Here is a 21504-nt window from a genome sequence, read left to right on the forward strand (position 1 = left end):
AAGGGTCCAAGTTTGCATTTTTGCAGTGGTATGGTCTGGTTTGTTTCTCATGGTATTTTTTCTGGTTGCTCTCCACCTCATTTTTGTAAGCTGATAAACTTATGCTACCTTTCTCTCTTGGGCAGTTTCTCTTAGTACTGTGTTACAGAAAGTGATGAAAATATGCAGAAATCTATGTTTAAAAATTAGGAAGATGAGGCTCTATTAGTGTCTTTTACTGCTCAGCACCTACTACTGAGTGAAACGGCTGTCAGACCCTGGATGTCAGCAGGGTTTATGTTAAGGCTAATACTGCGGAGTAGTATCTTGTGAGGTGATAATTTAGCCAGGCAAATAAAATCAGATGTGATCTTTTGATGGTTATTACTATTTGTCTTATTCCTCCTTATACTCTCTGAGTTCACTTCTTTATGAGTTCTGTGAGATGCAATAAAACAATAACAAAACAAAGAATTTTTAAGGATTTATGGCCTAATTTTTCCACAGTTTTGCTATGTGTTTATACACTTGATAAAAATGAAGTAATCCTTGCTCCTTTGTCAGATTTTTCAGAACTGGTTTCATGTCACACATGATTTGTTTTGGTTTAGTTTCATTGGTTTTGAGTAGAAGCTCCTAGAATGTAGTTTCTGAATACTGTATTTGAGCTGAACAGTTTCCGCCTTTCACCTTAAAAACTGCTGGAGTAAGTGAATAGTAAAGCTGGAGTAAGTAAGTAAATAAAAAACAGCTTGTGGGTTTGTTTTTTTTAAAGAATGAAATTGCAGTTTTTATTCAGCTAGTCTGTAAGCAGCATGTCCATTAAATTCTTGTTTAAAGTATTTTGAAGACAAAATAGTTCAGAATTCATATTTTTGACTCCTTATATGAAAAAAGTCCTGTTGACCTATAGTTCTAATTTTGTGGGTTTGAAAATACCAATTGTTAAAATATTACTGACAAGATACTTAGAAGATTTCTTTTCATAATTTTTTTTATTGTGCTAAAGAAAATAAAAGTTATCTGCTTGTAATTCTGGTTTCTGTGCTTTTAAAAAAATTACTCTATATTTTTGAGTGGCCGTAGCTATTGTACATATGGGCAATAACTTGCTTGATGGTAGTAGAATATGCTGGGAAAACATGACTCTGTGTCCCAAAATAGAGATTAAACCTTAACCTTAGAATCTTAATAATATCAGTGTTTCACTTAATACATTTTGTCCTTGTCTTTTCCTAGCATCTCCACATCAAATCTGACAAACATTATGTTGGGGAGGGGCAGAAATCATGCAATATCTGTGGTCACTGGTATTTCTTCTGGGTCTGAAATAGCCTGTGGAATCAATTTCATGCTAAAATCCCTAAAGTACTTGGTGTATTTGATTTGATTAGCATATTGGAGAAAAACCTCTTGATTTAATTGATTAATATTTTCGGTCATTTATGTCCCAAATATACAAAACCACTTGATTTAGTGCTCAAAATTGATGCTTTTTTAAATTGTGTTGCATTTCAATAGACTGGCTGAAAACCAGCATGTATTTATGGAGTGAGAGGTAGCAGTGATCCTTTGTAGGTGGATTTTAAGTTTATATTTTCAGTACTGCTTCCAGCAGAAGAAAATGTTCTTTGATGACCCTTTGCTCAAATTAAACAGTATATAATTGATTAATTGGGATGTAATGTTTTCAGTAAAATAACAACAACATTGAAGTATAAAGGAAAGATGTAGTATTCAGTATACCATTCTGCAGAAGGTAGAAAAAAAATGTACTTTCTGCATCACAATGAAATGTTACACCTGTCAGCTGAGTGTGGGAATGCTGATGGTTTTATGTACCTATAAGGAAAACTGGTATAGGTAACTCATCCCAGCTGTTAAAATAGTCTTTTTGGTTACAGTAATTGAGGCTTATTTATAAAGGTATTAAAATAGCATGCTGCAAGCATGCTATAGGTTTCTTTTGATGGAAGTTGTATGCTGGTGTTTTGCTTCTACAGGAGGTCTACAGGGCTGTAACCAAACAACAGAGTTCTCCATAAATATATTCTCTGATTTGGGCTTGGGTTTCTTCTGTTTGCTTTTGGCTCTAGCGGTCTTGTTTTATGTCATAATTCTGTAGAGGATCCAGTTGGCTTCAACTGTGCTCTGTCATTTGACAAAAACGTGCTGAAATTTGGTAAGGCAACCTTCAGAAAAAACTCCACATGGTCTTTGATACTAAAATGGTACAGAAGGTACATATGCGTCTAAGATTGTCTATTAGAATGTTTGAATTCTCATTGGCCATAAGCAGATGTTTTCCAATTGATTTGTTTGCTTTGTGTGTCAGGAAGTAGGACATAATATATACATTTTTATTTAAAATATACAAGGAAAGAATACTCTTAAGAAGTGGAATACTTTTTTTACAGTAAGCATGTCATGAAGTTGGAACTGTGTTGCATAGAGGGTTATATGATGTAGCATTTTAGATCTGACAGCATTCTCCAGTGAACAAAAGCACTGTGACTTATTAGTGAGCAGCTTGTGGTTGCAGCTGACAAGTCTCACTGGTGCTCGCTGAAACTGGTGAGAAGGCTAATTCAGACTGATGCTTTCACAAGAGAGCAAATGGTTTTCATTTGATCTGTAGTGGATTGTTTGGGCTGGCAACTGATGTCTGTAGACTTAGAAGAACAATTATTTTTCTTTGTGAGGCTGTAACAAAATTTTATGGATGGAATTCAACAATATTAACTCTTAAAAGATAATATAAAATTTCAGGGAGAGGGGGAGTGCTTGTTGTCTGCTGCTATATAGTAAGTACATACCTTAAGTAATGGTTGGTCTGGAAATGTAACTCATCAATAAACTGAAGAACCAAAACAGCTGGGCAGTACAATGTGTGTCATCCACTGACTACCTGCTCCTGACAGAGCCAGCTTCCCTCTCCTCTTGGCTCCTAAACTTGCATCAGCAGATAATTACTTGCTTTGTTTTGAAGGAGTATTTTTCTGCCAGTTGACTTTCTTGTACCACATCACTGTGTTGTTAACTTAGAGCCCATTCTCCTCCAAAAAGCAATGGGAACATCTGGCCACAGGCAATGAAAGACGGGAGGTAGTCAGCTGTTAGATGAGCTAAATGAAACATTCAAGGAATAGTGAACTGAGGCTGATGCTGTCATCAGAATGAGGCTGATGCTGTCCTGGTTTTCCCTTCCAGTTTTTCTGGACGATTCGTTTGGTATTACAGGATTGCCCTTTTTTTTTTTTCTTTTTTTTTTTTCTTTGTCTCCTACTGCTCCGCTGGCAGAAGCCCAAATCTTTCTTCTCTTCCTGCAGTTGAGTGCAGTAGCAGCCTGAAACAGCCTAGCAGTTGAAAGTTCAATGGCATTTGTAGCCCAATAGATTCAAGACAGATTTATTGTTACTGCAGCAAAAAAAATTGGCACCTTTGTTAAAGGATAAAAATAAAAGTAATCTCAGTTTTTCTGCTTTTTGTAGAATAGTGAGAACTGTACTCAGGGAGACCTTGAAATCCTTCTCTGGGGCAGTTGTCTGGTTACTTATTTTTAATTATTGTTATTCTGTTTTGTGAAAATAGTAGTGTTTATTGTCTAAATGTGCTATGTAAGTCAAAGATGTAATGACTTGAGTCATTAGAAGACAGACTAAAAAGTGTATTTCAAATTGCATCTTTTTAGAGCAGTATTAACATGTAGAGTTCAAACATCCTATATCCTGATTTAGAATAATCTTTATTTCATTTCAGTTAAATTTACGGAAGTGTGTAGTAAGTCTTGTAAAAAAATAAATGGTGAGTTAAAGAAAAATGGTTGTTGATTTTTAATACCTGATTTGAAGTGTGAAAAGTTAACAGTGTTGCTTTCATGGTTCATTCTGTGGAAAAATATACTTTTTTGACAGGTTTTGAGAAGTGAAAATTGATCTGTTGGCCAGGAATGAGACTTTCTAAAGTATCATACTATGGCAGTAAAGAATATTATATGGGCCAAGTCAAGCAATTGGCAAGAGGAATAGCTGGTGAGTTTGTATCATGGAGTATAAGAGATGAGAAAAGGGCAGGAAACAAAGAATAGAGTTGTTTGAGAGTCAGCTCTGAAAAACAGAATGTGGTAACAAAATTCTAGTATTAAACTCTTGTGAATGGTTTACTGTGGGTGGCAAGTCAAGAAGCTGATGCTTCTTATTTTGGGCCATCTGAAAGGGGACCAGAAGTAAAGAAATAAAAAATGTTGGGATTTTTGTTTTTTTACTTCCAAGTATGTGTGAAAAACAGGAGGTGTTTTTTTTTTATTTGGAAGAAATATTTGTTTACATGTAATGTTAAATTACGCAGCTCACAGGACCTGCAGGATTAAAATTGAAACACCTGCCTCCTTTTCTTGTGCCCAAGCATAAGTAGTCAGTGGTAGACAGAACATCCACGTCAAGTTACAGCAACGCGCTTGGATGCTAACCAGATGGAAGAAAAGGCTCGACAAAGCAAGGCTTTTCACAGAACATTTGCTGTAGCTAGCATTAGAAATAGATGGTAAAGATAATCATGCTTTGGGGTAGTTTATCTGTACAGAAAACAAAGTGATATTAGTGTCACAAGTGCTTACATGTTTATCTGCTATCAAGCAGAGCAGGACAAATGTGATTCTTATTTCAGGCACGTTATAAAAATAGTATGTATTTCTCTGCCAGTAATACCAGTAGTAAAGCAACACTGAGAATAAGCATTGCACGTGAGGGTAGAAAATGTGCTTTTCAATTGTAGAAGGAGGGGGAAAATGCCGCAAGCATTTTGGTTACACTAGCAAAGCAAATGGTGCCTGAATATGTTCTCCAGAATATTTTCTGGAACTGGATCAAAAAATAGCTCATTAAGCCACATATGGTTAACTGTAGGCATTTGAGCATTTAACAGTACTGCATTTACTGAACACTAATGTATTTTGTTGCAAGTTCACTAGGGATAACCATAAAAGAATCAAACTAGAAAATGTAACAAATTGACAAGAACTTTTTCATAAATTAAGTTTAATTTGGAAAAATAAATCTTAAGTGACATACAAGAAAATACTATCATTTTAATTTTCTAAAAAAGATAATTTGTTTTACCTGCAGTACTTTGTCCATGAAGACTAAGGTTTTGCATTCCAGTAAACCTTTGCTTGTTAAAAGTTACAAAGGAGTGCACCCAGGTTCCTTCTGCATAGTTGAGGGTCTGTGTACACCACTTACACACCTGTAATGTTTAGAAAAGGATATATAACATAGGGAGTTACTCTAATTTACTATCTATAAAAATGAACCAAAAATTTGAAAGGTTCATAAAGGGATGCAAAATTAGTGTTAAAAATGAACATGTAACTGGAGTATTGACTCAAAATCTTACCTGTCAAAAATTAAAGAGCATAGGGAAAATTATCAATCCTGTCATGAATTTGACGTGCTTCCTTACTACTACTATTCTTTAAACAGCACTGTAGCAGGATTGTGTAACAGCCCACATTTTTAACAGCCTTCTAAAAAATTCCATTATAAAAGATTTCTTGGGTTTAGTAATTTTCATTGATTTAAGGTGTGTTTTTCTGTTTTCTGAGAAATGCTAACATGTCATTAGATTCAGTTGGACATTGAAATTATTGTGGACAAAGTCCTCTGTTCAGAATGTGTCTTTTTCATTGTTTCACAGAATTCCACAGAGGTATGAGAGAATTAGAAATTCTTAAAAATCACTGTATCCTACTGTTGCTTGCTCTCCTGCCTGACATCATGCCAAAGTAGCAGTAAGCCATGGGGTTCCCAAGAGCAGGCTTTGCTACTACTAAAGCAGCAATAGCAAGATTGCAGTGGGATGGACGCAGTAGCAGCATGAGGGAGCAGAGCTGGCAGTTGCCATGTGGGCTTCGTATGCGAAGGCCAGCCTCTCCGTAAAGGCTGTTGGCACCAGTGGGGGAATGGATTGCTTCCCCTGGACTCGACAGCTGACCCAAACTGGCCAAAGGGCTATTCTGTACCATGTGATGATGTGCTTGGCAATAAAAGCTGGGGAGGAGGAGGAGGAAGGGGGGACAACTGTGGCTGTGGCGTTTGTCTTCCACTTCCTGAGCCGCTGCTGGGCACGCTAACGCCCAGCTTTCTGGGAGGCAGCTGGACACCTGCCTGCAGATGGGAAGGTGCAGATCAGTTCCTTTTTTCACTTTGCTTGGGCATGCAGCTTTTGCTTTCCCTATTAAGCTGTCATTAGCCCCACTCACAAGTCTCTTCACCATCCTTTCACCTTCTCTGCATCCCATGGGAGCAGGGAGCAAGTGCTCAGCTGGATGCCGCTTGGCTGTTGGCCGGGGTCAGCCCACAGTGGAGGGATAAGTCTCTTGCTATTGTTGGCTGAACGGGTGGGCTAAGTGTCAGCAAACTGCCTGGTCTCGAACACTGAAGCTCAAAACCGGTTGGTGTATGGTAGGGTTCCTGCTTTTCTTTTTAAGATAAACTCAGTTAAATTAACTGGGTTTTTCAACTGTGTCAAACTGATGTAATTTTAGTTTCCAGTTTTTCTGTTTAGCCACTAGGAAATGTTATGCTTATTTCTCTCATGCATGTCTAATGAATCCCCTTTTGTGTTGCTGTATAGTATTTAATTATGATTGCTTTCTTTTCCCAAGAGGTGGTTGCTTCAATTATTGCAAAAACTGTGAGGAATTAAAGTGTTACAAGCAAAAAAACCCCATAATAATGTCTGTCTTTCAGGTATTTGGATTTGCACTGTAAACTATTTTCTTTAATTTTGCCTATTTTAGACAGGTAAAGAATATGTATGTGACTTTATATATGATCTTTCAAATATTGTTGTCATGAAGGGTTTCTAACTGGTAGGTAACAATTTTAATATATGGTTTTAAAAAAGAAGTCTTGACTTGGCTGACATTTCAACAGAGCCAGTATGCGTGAGTATTGCAAGTAAGTAGTAGTGTAGATTATCAGGAGGAAAAAATCTATAAAGTACCTGCTGCAGTTTCCATTAAATCATTATGGTTTTCTCTCAGAAAAGAAACTTTCTTCAACTCTTAACAAGTTAAGGAGAATGGATAGTGTTTTTATTTATTTACAACATGACAAAACTTTAGGCTTCCAGCATTAAATACTGATTTGGGGGGGACGGGGATGAGTGATTACTGCCTTGTTTTGTCCCTTATGTTACAAAGGTAAGTAGAGAAATTGTGTTAAAAAAAGATACTATGATTGTGAAAAAATTTTCTTCCTACTTTTCCCCTCAGGTTGTGGTATGGGTGGTTTTTTTTTGGTTGGTGGTTTATTTTCAGACAGACTTTGGGGGCGGGTGGGGATGAGGGTGGGTTTTGTATACTTAAAATAGACTGTTGTTTGTGGAGGTTTTCCCAAACTGGAATAGATTTTGACCTTACATCAGTAAGTACTTACATTCAAACAGTATCTGTATTACGCACTGTGGAGCACTGTGTAGTACCAAATGTAAGTTTATAGCTTAAGCTCAGTTTGGAACTGAGGATATCACATGGATCTCTGAAGTCAGTCATGGGGAGTTTTGAAGTTGCCTATTGCAAAAATGGCAATAGGCAGAGTGTTTGAGAACGAAAGAAGGGGAATTCTGTAATAGAATTACAACTAGCTCCCATTATGTTTTCTGGTACCTAAAATACTGTTACTTCCCGTTTTTATGGTAGCTGAACTCCAGAGTAATGAATTCTTGGTAGGTGTAAAACATCTTAGACTTGTTTTGTTTCCCTTCCTCTGCATTTGAAAAGGAATGTGATTATTGGTGGCAGGTGCTGTGCACAGTTAATGGCGTAGTTTTCAAATTGCCATCACAGCTTAAAGGCTGCTTTTCCTTCTTTCTTCCTACATACCCATCAACTCTGTATGCTTAGAAATGTTTCTTTGAGGCAGTGGAGCTAGGTGTGGGCTATGCCAAGGATGAGTGCTGTGGGAGGAGAGAAATTACAGATGGAGAGCTTTGGGGTGCAATTGACTTGGTATTTCGTGAGGCCTTTGAATTGTGGTCCCTATAGTATCCCTATAAACAGACTGTTAAAAGTACTTACTGTCAAACAAGCACTATGGGACAGTAAGAAGACAGCACTACAGCAGATTTCTATGCCATAAAGTTAATAGATAGGAGTAAGAGAAAGCTATTTTGCCACAGCGTATATAGGGTGTATATATGATATATCTATGATGATGATATCTGCTGTGTTCAGGAAATTATATTGAAAAACTCAGTTCAGTGCTCTTTTCTTCTGCTGTCTTGCAATTTGTCAAATATCTGCCTTATGTTCTTGAGCAACGGGAGAAAATCAGGATATTGCCCCACCTTTGACTTGGGATTGCAGTGGAACGGTGGAGTAGAGACTGGTGCTGGTCCTTCTCCTGCCAGCCTTGTCTCATTCCAGCAGTTGCACAGTTTCCGGCTGCAGTGAGATGACAAAGCTGCTTTCTTTAAGGCAACATGAAGCTCCTTCCTTTGTGCTCATCAGTTTTGATGAGCTACTTGAATTTTCTGAAGTATGCAATAAATTATAGGGTGATTTTGTAAATTTTTTTTCATAATTGGAAGCCATCTTCAGTAGGGGAGAGACATTTATCTTTTCAGATGATTTTAGCTTCACTGAATTTTAGTTGCCTATTACAAAAATGGCATTAGCAGAGCCTGTCAAAAATTAGGAAGATTCCTTAGCAGACAGTACTGTTTTACTGTAGGATTACTGCTAGCTCCTATTGTAATTAATTAGCTCCTCCACTCTCCCAAAAACCGCACAGGTAGTTTAAAAATTGCCAGTGTTTTGAAAATTTGAAATTCCAAAGCTGAAAATTAGTAAAGAAATTAGAAGCTACCAAAACTGGGGCATCCTTTTGTTTTCTTTTAATTTAACTTCAAAATGTTGGTCAAAGCTGCCATTCTGTGAACAGTACTTTTTTGTTTAAAGACAATTTAAAACTTCTGTGTAAAATAGTACAGGCACTGATTTTTCCAGTTATGCAAGGAAGCAGATGTTGGGTAGCAAAGTAGAAGCTAACAGACTTTGTGCTCTATACCTGAGGAGGTGTGAGAAGTGAAAGGGTCAGCTACCAGAAGTTAAACTTTGTTGGTATCTCTCCAAAACTTTCTGCCTGTATCTAATGGCGATAGTGAATAGCATAGGTAGATCAATCATCTGGGGTATTATTAGCACTCCGGTGCTACTTGAAATGCCACTAATTTCCAAATTCCATTCATTTTTTAAATACACATATTCGTAACTGATATTTTTTGCTTAGCTGTTGCTCTGGGTACGTGTACGGATCATGCATTGTTCAAATATATTATCAACACTGAAAGCTTGGCAAGTTGTCCACAAAGATCTCAAGTCCTGAAAAGTCTGATGATCCAGTTCTTTGGTAGCCTAAGCCAATTTAACTGCTGGCTTCCCAGGCTTGCCCTGCTACCTTTCTTGCCCTGTGTTCAGGCTGTGAGACTGAACTGTTTGGAGCACAAAGCTGGCAGGAAGCTATGCACCTCTCCTGAGATAGTTTCTCGATGATTTAGCATGCTGAAATAGTTCAAAGCTGCTGCAAAGACATGAGTAGAAACACATGGCCAAGCCTGAGGGGAACCGAATAGGGATGTAGCTGCCAGTGTTTAGGTGAGCTTGTGATTCCCAGAAGTCAAAGCTGGAGGTGATAGGTAAGATAGAACAGGGTAACATCAAAAAGCTTACTGCTCTCAGGTCAGTATTGATTAAATCTGAGGACCATCAGCGGAAATCTGGAGTTGCCCTCTTCTGCTGGAGAGAAGTGTGAAAACAGTGGCAGTCCCAGAGATGTCCTATTAACTTCAGAGTAGAATCTGTGGGGGTGGATTGTATAGTTTGATGCAGAGTGTGATTTTCTTTACTTGGATAAACTACCTTCACTGAAAAACAATTCCTGCTGTTTTGAAAATTACTTCCTATTTTCTGTGAATTTGGATATGATGCCCTTTTATCTCTGTGGTGGTGAGTGGTCGCTTTAAGGGAATATTTGAGATTTCATTTTCTGGCATGTTTGAGATTAAAGCCAAACTGAAGATTAAAAAATTGTAAGAATGTGCAGTGCCACCCAAAAACTCTATGTTCCCCCCCCCCCCCCCCCGTTTGCTGAAGGGCAAAGTAATTTTGTTTCCTTCTGTCTTAGAAATAATGTTGATTTTGGAAAAATTTACTGGTGAAAAACAGAATCTGGTGTAGAGAAAACTGTTTTTATATGATGACACTTTGGTTTTCTAAAGATCCTATAGTAAAAGCTTTGCTATAGAAAAATGTATTAACATTTGTAATAGTTGGCTCTAATAATGAAGTGATTCTGTTTTGTAAGACTGGAAAAATTGAAATGGAAGCAAATTTATAACTTTCAGGAGTCAGAGAAAGAAGTGGTGGTATTTTTTTTGAATCGTGGAGATCTCTTGTTATTCTAGTGTAATTACTATATGAAAAGAAATTAGCAGCCTCTGAATTCTCAGTTTCTGGTATTCCAGGTATGTATAAGTACTCAAGTAAACTCAGTACATTTATCCACGATGTATTTAATTACATTTTGGCATTTCATTCCTCTTGTTAGAGCAATTAGTTTGTAAAGCACTGATTATTTTTTTAACCTATTATCTAAGGAATTTGAAGTATTATTAGAAGAAAGTCTTTTTTTAAAACAATTTCTGTGATATTACTTATTTTTCATTCATATAATTATTTGTTTTAAATCATAACACTCTAAAAACAGTAACACTACAGGTATTAAAAGATGTTTTAGGAAATTCTGAATTATACTTGACCCTTCTCTTTATAAACATTACTTATTGCAGGATTTGAACAAGCGCTTGTCCCTGCCTGCTGACATCAGGATACCTGATGGCTATCTTGAAAAGCTGCAGATTAACAGCCCGCCGTTTGACCAGCCAATGAGTCGACGATCTCGCAGAGCGTCACTAGTAAGTGTAATGTACCTGCCTTACTAAACTAACCGCCCAGGTCTTCAGATGCCATTTAATGTAGATGTCTGTATATCATAGGCATGATTCAGCTTCATTTACACCGTGGCTTTCATGTCCTGAACTTCAGTGTGCACATGTCAAAATGCATTGAAGAATTTCGCCCCTTCTTTCATTTTTCTTCTGCAAACTTGGCCCTGTCGTTTCACAGTGAAGGTCTTGACCCACTGAAATTAGTCGCTAAACTCAGCTCCCAAAGTGCATACTTAAGTCCTTTTGCATTTTAGAGCAGGGATTATCTGTTTGAGAAAGTAGGCCACATAGTCTTAGGTCAAATTTACATCAAGTGATATAGTAGGAAGGCTCTAAAGCAGTGTAGTATGAAGGCAGTCCTACTCACTGTTCTTTTTGGATTTGATAACAAATTTTCTTTCTCAAAAAGGCTGTTGAGATGATAGTTTGGGGTTTTTTGTTTTTAAAGCATACGTGAATTTTTAAGACAATGAATGAATAAATTATACATACCTTTTTAGATTATTGGGTTATTTTAAAAAATAAGTCTTTTCCTTGGAGATAACAGAATGAGGATTCCTATACTTTAGTTAGAAAATAAATGCTAGGAATCTTGGATACTGATACAAGATGTGCACATCCCTGAAATAGTCCAAAAAATATTATTGTCATATTTTTGTAAAAATTGCTACATTTCAATCATCATTTGATCTATCAGCTTTCTTAATGTTCACTGAGGTCTTAAATAATTGCTAGACCATTACTGATTTCCTGAGCAAATTAATTGGCAAGAAATTCTTTACAGAGGAAAACTGGATAGTGTTGTAAAATCCACATTGTTCTTTTTTTTTCTCTTGATTTGATGGCTTATTTGCTGAAAAAATTAATACGAAAGTAGGTGTAGTGAATTAGCTTTATTAACTGTGCAATACCTTTATTTTATTCTTTGTGAATTAATGATGTCTCTAACAAAGCAATGGTTGAGTTTTATCATGTGTTTTTCTCCTGGAAAAAAGACAATTTAGTGCACTACACTAAAGCTCTGATCTGCATGTCACCTTTTACAAGAACAATATTAAAAGAAGAAAAGATTGGATCGAAGCTCTGGAAATAATAATGTAGAGAGCTTAAATATTTGCACCAGAATTTTGTAGCTCATTAACCACTTAGTTACTGATGTAGCATTGAGCTGAGGAATAAACTTCCTCAAACCTTTTCAGATGCTTACGAAGTACCTTTAAAGTAGTACCTTTTCAGTGGAGCATAGTATTTGGGGGCTGAGATTTTCCTGTATACCTAAATCCCCTCTCTCCTCTTTACCTTCTAAAAGACAGGCGGAAAAACAGTGCCCTCTAATGAATATGGTGTGTGTATGGAATCAGCTTCCTGTCACAAGGTTGTTTTGTTTTGCCTTTTAAAAATGGTTTCAGGGCTTAAAAGTCCAAAATGAAATATGCCAGCAGTGCTGTGGTATGCAGGCATGCATTTGCTGCATTGTCCTTTCATGATTTCAGACTAACCTGTCAAAAAAAGAAATTCAAGGACTCATTATTCTGAGATTGTCACTGAAAGCTTGCTAGCAGACTGTTAATTACAATTACTAATATTGTGCTCTGCTTCAAAGGCATGTCTCTTTTCAAGGCTTAGTGGGAATCAAAGGAAAAGGGATATAAAAATTATTAAGTGAGGACATGTTAGACTTCAGTGTTTTCCTTTGAAATACAAGATAAAATAGCTTTTATGGTAACTATTTTGTATATACATTTACAGTATTGCATGCACAGTAGCATAAATGTAACTTCTATGCACCAGCCATTATAAGTGAGAAAGCATAAATATGGTGCATCAGTGTTTCTGTGTAAGTCAAGATAGAGATTATATTGCAGAAAAAAATCCAATAGTTCAGTTATTCTGAAGGAAAAATGAAATCGATCTTAGTTTGAGGAATGGAAAAATGAGTTTTCCTTACAAGTGGTAGGCAACCAAAGTGTCCCTGTCTTAAGTAGGAGGTAGGGTGAAGCGCGGTTTTGATCTTAGCACAACTGGGATACACAGTAGCCTGGCTGACGTTAGGCTTGGATGCTGGGATGCATTTATATCAGAATATGCTAAATTGCTTTTAAAATAGCATAATTGTGTGGTGTTTGGTCAATACTATCAGGTATTTTTCTGAAACAAAGTTTACCTTGCTGATTGAATCCTGTCTACATAAATTATTCAGTTTTAGTAATCAATTTTCCATTTCTTTTTGTTGCAGTCAGAAATTGGATTTGGAAAAATGGAAACCTATATCAAGTTAGAAAAGCTTGGAGAGGTATGTATAACTTTCTTTTGGAATCATTACTGCTTTGATGACGAAGTCTTCTGTAAAATTTTACATAAGTATTGACTGATAATCTCTATATCCCTCAAAATATCCATTGAATTTGTATTTTCAGTAAACCAAACATATTCAATGTGTAACAATGTCACCACCACACAAATGTTCTATACATAAATAATAAAAAAAAAATGGGTGGGCAAGAAAACCATTACTGAGCTGGGGAAGAGCAAGACTCCTTTAGCAAATGATCTGTGACTTTATCTGTGTACAGATAGACAAAATTAATCTGGCAGTAATAAAACTAGTGAAGTCTGGTGTCCTTCTGCCATGAGCTGGGTGTTAGGGAGCACTCACGCTGGACAAGAAGTCAGCCCTCATAGGAAGCAGGCAGTAGCTGTGCATGCTCTGGGCGAGATGCCTGCGCCTGTGCTGGGCAGCCACACAGGTACTCTCAAGTGAAGTACCTAACACTGAGTTTGCCTTTCCATCTGGGAGGGCAGCGGTATGGCTTTCTACTTCCACTCAGCCTCTGGCTTCCAGAGAAATAGTAGAATCCAGGAAGGGCCAGATATCAAGTCCTGTCCAATTTGATTGAGGTTGGGCAATGGGATCAAAAATGGATGGGGAGCACTGGAATGGGATGCATTGAATGTTGCAGAAGAAAGCGGGGCTGGTCAGCATCTCTGCTGTGAAAATTGCAGCCAGTCCTCCATCTGCAATGTTTTCACTTCTAAACGCATTAATTTTTTATTTTGCCTTTAGTACTGTTAGGCGGCTCACTAGACCTGACATAATGTTGTGTGTCTTTTGGAGGAATGTTAACCTGGTAGCTGTCAGGTCATAGCTGGGCCATGTACATTGTCTCACTTGCTTACAAAATGTAGTGGACAACACCAGGTATGTAGAATCATAGAATTGTTTAGGTTGGAAAAGACCTTTAAGATCGAGTCCAACCTTTAACCTGGCACTGCCATGTCCGTCACTAAACCATGTCCCTAAGTGCCACATCTACATGTTATTTGAACACCTCCAGGGACCGTGACTTAGCCACCTCCCTGGGCAGCCTGTTCCAATGCTTGACAACCCCTTCAGTGAAGGAATTTTTCCTAATATCCAACCTAACCTTCCCTGGTGCAACTTGAGGCCAATTCTTCTTGTCCCATTGCTGCTTACTTGGGGGAAGAGACCGACCCCCACCTGCCTACAACCTCCCTTCAGGTGGTTGTTGAGAGCGATAAGGTCCCCCCTGAGCCTCCTTTTCTCCAGCCTAAACAACCCCAGTTCCCTCAGCCGCTCCTCACGGGCCTTGTTCTCTAGACCCTTCCCCAGCTCCGTTGCCCGTCTCTGGACACGCTCCAGCACCTCAGTGTCCTTCTTGCAGTGAGGGGCCCAAAACTGAACACTGGATTTGAGGTGCGGCCCCACCAGTGCCCAGTACTGGGGGACAATCACTGCCCTGGTCCTGCTGGCCACACTGCTTCTGATACAAGCCGGGATGCTGTTGGCCTTCTTGGCCACCTGGGCACACTGCCGGCTCATGTCCAGCCAGCTGCCAACCAGCACCCCCAGGTCCTTTTCTGCCAGGCAGCTTTCCAGCCGCTCTGCCCCAAGCCTGTAGCGCTGTGTGGGGTTGTTGTGACCCAAGTGCAGGACACATCATTTAGCCTTGTTGAACCTCTTACAACTGGTATTGACCTGTCAATCCACCCTGTCCAGATCCCTCTGCAGAGCCTTACTGTACAGTAACCTAGGGCAGTTTCTGTAACTTTGTTGCTTCTTCTCTGTATTTGCTGGGTTTAGTTGTCCGTACTTGCTGTTTTGTCCTTGCGTAACATGTCTTGAGAGTTTTGAATCTCTTGCTGTCTAAGCAAAAAAACAAAAAAAACAAACAAAAAAAAGGCTTCATATTTACTGTTCGTTATGTCAACCACAATGAAATTTTGACAAGTGTCTGTCCCCATCTTGCCCCCCCCCCCAAAAAAAATAATGTAAAATATGTAATAAAGACAAGAAGCTATTGTAAAAGTAATGAAAGAGTATGTCTGCAGCCTTGACAAACATAACTGCTGCATGGTGTAGAGATACCTGAGCTAGTTTTAATCAAATAGCAACTTTAAAGAGGGCAAATGATCCCAGCAGTGAACTTAGTGAACTTAATGCTACCTGATCTGACTTCTTTAGTAGCTATATGATGGTAGCTTTGGTAGCTTTCCATGTAATTTTCAAAGCTGTTAAGCATACTCATCCCTTGTGTCTTCTGTGTGTTCAGACCTGTGCTCACAAAATATTTTTGTAGTTTTACGTCTAGCAAAAGGCAACAACGTAGAAACTATTAATGTCCAAAATGAAACCTATTGGAACCTCAGACATAAGTCTATATTTTTTCAACTGATCTTTCAGTGAAGGAACAACTTGTAAAAAGTTTCCTTATTTTTCCATTTTGTAGGGTACTTACGCAACAGTTTATAAGGGGAGAAGTAAATTGACAGAGAATCTGGTAGCTCTGAAAGAAATCCGCCTGGAACATGAAGAGGGAGCACCATGCACAGCCATAAGAGAAGGTGATAACTATTTTTTTTACTGTTTAGAATTTCAGATACTGCTGGATTTCTTTTGGATTTTTGACCAAAGTACTCTTGCTACTTGGAAATACATAGACTACATGGGAGATTAATGAAATTGGTGTTGGTTTAGATGAGGAAAATTTTAGTCTAGACATACTAAGAGTTCATGCTTAAGTTTATTTACTCTATGGGGAGTGGTCAAATGCAGTGTTATAAATGGCTGATTTTATACTGAATTAGACTATTACTAGTGAGTAACTTTCAGGGATTCAGAATACATTGTACCAAATGCTACTTCTGCCTGAAATGTGTAATTTAGGAAATGTTTACAGTTCATTATTCAAATGTCTCTTTGGTATTTTGATCAAATACCTTTCTTATTAACTTAATCTATATGAGTATTATGTTATTAAAAATAGCTTTTTAATTTGAAAAAAAAGTTTATTTATATGAACTTGCTAGAAATGCATTTACTGCTTGTGTTTTGCATTTATTTTATACTTAAAATTCTCTTTTGCAGTGTCATTATTAAAAGATCTGAAGCATGCAAATATTGTTACATTGCACGATATTGTGCACACAGATAAGTCTCTGACTCTTGTTTTTGAATATCTGGTAAGTACTTAAACAACTATCAAGCTTTACATTCATTTTATTGTTTTTAATTAACACAGACATAAGAAAATTCTGTGCTCTTTTTAAAAATACTGGGACCGTTACAGTTCTCTCCTGCATCTAGAATCATTCAGCTGAAAATGAGAAAAGTGTATTTAGTTCTTAAATTGCTGTAAATTAGTAAATACTGTTCTGATCATTTCAGAGTTTCATTAATAGCAGTTAGTGGTGATCTGCCTGAGCAAACTGTGTACTGTTATTCAAATTATATTTTTCTGTTATGATGCAGCTCTCACAAATTAGCTAAGGAAAAGAGTATACTTTGATGTAAATAACACATTCCATCTTTTCATAACAGTTTTTCAAACAAGTATCCACAATTATGCATCTCGCTTGCTCACCTCTTGCACTGTACGCTTTTCACTTTCTCACTGAAGCTTTACTTAATGATCTTTGCATATAATATGCTGAAATGTGTAAGTGTAATAAGAGGGATGAAGTAAAACTCTTTATTTCCAATGTAATTGAATATAGCAGTTTCATAAAATACTGTGCCACACACAAGGTGGAGGAGAAGGCAGTAACAAATAATGTTGCCTGAGATGATGCAGCTTGCTGGGAAGCATGGGCATTTATGTCCTCTGGAAAGGCAGAGTTTTCTTCATGTTCAGGCTTTTGAGTTTATCACTGAACAGCTTTTGCAGAAAGCTCAGTTTTCTGATGAATTATTTCAGTTCTAACAATAAATAATATTCATGTAATCTGTTGTCCACAATTTTACTGAATAATGGTAATGGTGTTTTGACAGGACAAGGATCTGAAGCAGTACATGGATGACTGTGGTAACATTATGAGTATGCACAATGTAAAGGTGAGTATTTTCAGTGACAGTGACCAGCTTCCAGCTTCCTCTATTCTAAGAAATTGGAAGAACTTAATAATCAGGAGCTATATGGTTTAGGGCTTTTTTTTTTTTTTTTTTTAAATTAAAAAAAAGAACCCAAAATAAAATTAAGAAACAACTTCCTTTTTGACCTTTGGACCTGGCTTAACTATATTTGACATCACATGGAGTCTTTGTTTTTGATGGCTTTTAAGTGTTTCAAGTACCGAAAACATGACATTACATAACTTTGTTTTCATTATCTTTAAAGTTATGTATTTAAAATAAAAAAATTTCTAATAAGTAATACATTCATAACTCTTTTGACCTCTTCTTGTCATTCCATTATTTTATACTTACTTATTAAGTTAAGTTTGTAGTTTCATTTATCCTCAAATAAAATTTCTGTATGCACACTGAGGGAAATGTAGCCTCAATCATGAATGTGGGTTTGGATGCCACTGCCTACCGTATAAGTAAGAAATTAGATGTACATATTTAAGAATGAGTGATGTTCATCTTTCCATTAGTAATAACAAGGAAATTATTTTCTTGTAAGGTTTCATTGTCTGTTCCTTTTTAACTATGGCTGTGGCCAGGTCAAGTGACTCAGTTTCCAATCTGGCCTGCTGAAACTAACTGAGGTCCAAGTGTTACCTCTCTCATAACAAGCAGGTTTTGATTTGGAAAACTGGAATAACTCTTCATATTCTTTAATACTTAGGGCTTTACAAACAAGCTTCCAAACAGAGGACAGTACTGTCTTGAAAGGGTTAATCTTATCACCCTGCTGTGTTGCAACCTGTGGTGGACTGTACCTTCAAAACCTCTTCATTAAGCCATATATAGTTCATTTAAGGGATGTTATCTATACAGTAGATGTTTCAGAAACTCTTCCACACCTCTAAAAAAAAATTAACTGTAAGCTGTGATCCTAAAGAACAAAGCCATGAATGTGCATGCATGGTAGGAAAATTGTCGTCTTACACAGTAGCACGTGGCACAAATACAGTATACAGCACAGCGTACTAAATACTGTGATGTGATGGGCTTTGTGTGCATTCCAGTAGAGTTGTCATCCTATTTTTGGCTTAGTTGCATGTTGAGAAATCTGTTCTTAGTGGAATTGCATACGGGATTCGGTCTAGATTACTGTTTGGTTAGCTTTCTCTTTTATTCTGTTGTCACATCACAGTACGTATCTCTACAGGAAGACATCTGCCCTTAACCTACTCTGTTGCTTCCTTTGAGTGTCTGCAAAGGGCAAATCTTTAATTTCTGTCTACTTCAGAGAAACAACAAAAACCATAATTAAGCTTGTGTTTTTAATTAACTACAAGTTAATAGGTAGTGCTTTAAGCTTAAAAAATATAATAAAGAAAAGCTCTTAGTGGGAAGCTGACTCCTATAATAAGTGCAGTTAGAGAACAGCCAGGATCTGCTTGTGGTAATCTGAGCTAAGCAGAGGAACTTTTTCCTTGTTTGCCTATGGTTTAAGCTGTGCCTGAAGAGCAGACTTACTTGGTCAGTACCTTTGGCACTGGGAAAACAGAACAGCTGCTGAACTGTGGTAGCTGTAGGTGCTTACTGTACAATAACTGTGGCGGTTTGGGTCATTATTAACATTTGAGAGACCTCCCTGTCATCGCTTCCCTTGCATTCCTTTGCTAATTTTAGGGGGTTTGAGTCTTAACAAAATGAAGTTGTATGATAGAGCGATGTGTGTGATCTCTGCAGCTATTACAGTTTCAGACAAAATTCTGAGCTAATATATGTCTTCCTGTGCATTTCCAAAAGGATCCTTGCCAACTGTGGTGAAGATCCACAATTTCTATAGAATAATCTGCTTTGCCTTCTTGACTAATCCTTGCAGTCCCAGAGTACAATAGAGATGGCTATCAATTTCCACAGTAGTCCTGTTAGTATCACTTGGGACTGACTACCCCTGCAGCGGTATGGCCATGAGTAGATGGAATGAAACTTGGTACTACTCATTCTACTTTTCAAAAAAAGAAAGAAAGAAACAAATTGATCCCAATTCCTTTTTTCTAGAACAGATAAATCCCACATAAGCAGACTGAGAACAGATGGATGTAACTACACCTGCTGTGTATTTGTCCGGTTTATGAAAAAGAATTTGGTGATGTCACCTGGTAGAAAAATAAACTGTTGTGTTAGAAAATGGTCATACAAAACCATTCTGATGTTTCTTCTCAAAAGTCCTGTTTCATGCCGAGTTTGTCACATCGGTAAACATTGCTTTCTGTAATGTCTGTATTTTTTCATTGTATATTTGATCTGGCTGAGGACTGTTGTGTGGTAAATGCCAGCAATGGCTACCTAAAAGTCCCATGCTCAAGATCAGACCCTTTATACATATAGAAACTGCTAAATAGTAGTTCTTAACACAATTATGCAGTAAATTTGCTCTGCTACCCTCTGCTAACATTTCCTCATCCCTTGCTACTTTTATGTCTATATATGTGCAGCATTAATATGCATGACTGAAGTTGCTTGCTTGGCTTGCTGTTCCAAAGGACTAAAATAAACCTGTGTGTGTCAAGGTGAGGGGATGAATGTAAATGCCAGGGGCAGTTGCACTGTTTTAGTAATCCTCATTTCCCCATTTCTCCGTGTTTTGTGAGCTTGTGAATCCAAGTGTACTTTTCCAATAGCATGCCAAAATATTCTTTACGTAGTTTAGCACAATTGGATAGAAAGGATGCTGAGCTGCATTTTCAGAAAGGATTCTGTGGTGTAAGGGAACTTGAGTATACTCAAGAGACAGTTACCTTTAAAAACATCAGTGTGGAGAAGAGCGTTGGTAAATGCTTGCTTAAAAGCAAACAGCCCTGTGGTTCTCTTCAGTTAAGCAGAACAAATTGCTCTTAAAATATTGTTGTAAAGTATCATGTTAAAGCAGTGCATAAAGGGATTTTAAATCTGTAAACAATAATGAAGATGTTCAGAATGTGTTTACGAAAAAGTAACTTTTTGACAAATTATTTTTGTCCTGCTTACAATACAGACTTACCTGTACCCAAATGAGCTGTTACAGTCATGTAATCTGTAGGTTAACATTTTTAGTCTAATTTATATAAATGTTCTCTTTTGTAGCTATTTTTATACCAGATTCTTCGTGGTTTGGCATACTGTCATAGGAGAAAGGTATTACATCGTGATCTGAAGCCACAAAATCTACTAATTAATGAGAAAGGAGAACTGAAGCTTGCAGACTTTGGTATGGCCTGAAATTATTCTGTAACATAGTTTCTTCACTCAGCAAAAGAGAGGCATCTTTCTCTTTAAAGGAAAGATGAGAACATCACATCTGTAGTGAATTTTTGTGTTCTCAGATGGAAAATGAAAGTCAGCCTTTTACAGGATGTTAGTAATATAAGTAGTATGTGTATGGGTAATACTGTCGCTTGACTTGTGGTTTGAAAGTAGTCATACACCTTCCTTTGAAATTGTCACTTAGTCAGATCCTTAAGGTGGAGCTCAAGTTGCTTTTCCTAAGACTCCAGTCACTCCAGAGCAGAATAACCATGATGGGAAAGAGGAAGCATCTGTCCATGTGCTAAATTATCAGGTGTTACTCCACTGCTGACACACCAAGTTCCTTTGGGATTTCAGTGGAGAAGGGCATTCAGAGTTTCCTGTAATCTTCTGTGTCAAGAAGGTCCTTTGAAAGTTGTGCTACCACTGGGTTTTCCCCTTGTGTGTGAATGAAAGTTGCTCAGAATATTGCATCTAACAAGATAGACCTACCTTTCATTGAAGACATTACTGACAAACTGACAATGTTAGGATGAAAAACCCCTGCTGATCCAACACCGATTTGGTCTGTTCCGCAGTTTCATTATTCGTTTGTTGCCTTCTGCCTTTTGCAACGTAATTCTCAAATGAAAGTAGTGCAGAAGGGCTTTCATGGGGGGAGGCATCACATTGATCTAATGCTTTGTCATTTTAATGAAATTTATAGGATTACTCTGCATCTTGGTCTGTTTACCTGTCTTCCGTGCTTAAAATTACTGAACATGAGATTGCTGTAAATACCAAGAGGCAAATGACAAGTTGCAGAAATGTGTTTATTAGGACTTTTTAATAAACATTAGGGGAAGGTATTTAGCAAGTATAATAAGGTTTAT

At 37.4% G+C, this 21504-nt stretch overlaps 1 protein-coding gene across 4 annotated transcripts in view; it reads left to right on the forward strand.

Moving 5' to 3' along the window:
* The window catches only part of CDK17 (cyclin dependent kinase 17), a 96736-nt gene that overhangs the window by 64909 nt on the left and 10323 nt on the right, over positions 1–21504 (forward strand). For all 4 annotated transcript variants that reach the window (XM_055809160.1, XM_055809161.1, XM_013303445.3 and 1 more), the window contains 6 exons: positions 10831–10956; positions 13226–13282; positions 15738–15852; positions 16376–16470; positions 17279–17341; positions 20471–20594. In XM_055809160.1, coding sequence (XP_055665135.1) covers positions 10831–10956; positions 13226–13282; positions 15738–15852; positions 16376–16470; positions 17279–17341; positions 20471–20594 — 580 coding nt within the window. The remainder of the gene's footprint in view (positions 1–10830; positions 10957–13225; positions 13283–15737; positions 15853–16375; positions 16471–17278; positions 17342–20470; positions 20595–21504) is intronic.

This window comes from Falco peregrinus, chromosome 6 (assembly GCF_023634155.1).
Source record: "Falco peregrinus isolate bFalPer1 chromosome 6, bFalPer1.pri, whole genome shotgun sequence".
Classification (NCBI taxonomy): domain Eukaryota; kingdom Metazoa; phylum Chordata; class Aves; order Falconiformes; family Falconidae; genus Falco; species Falco peregrinus.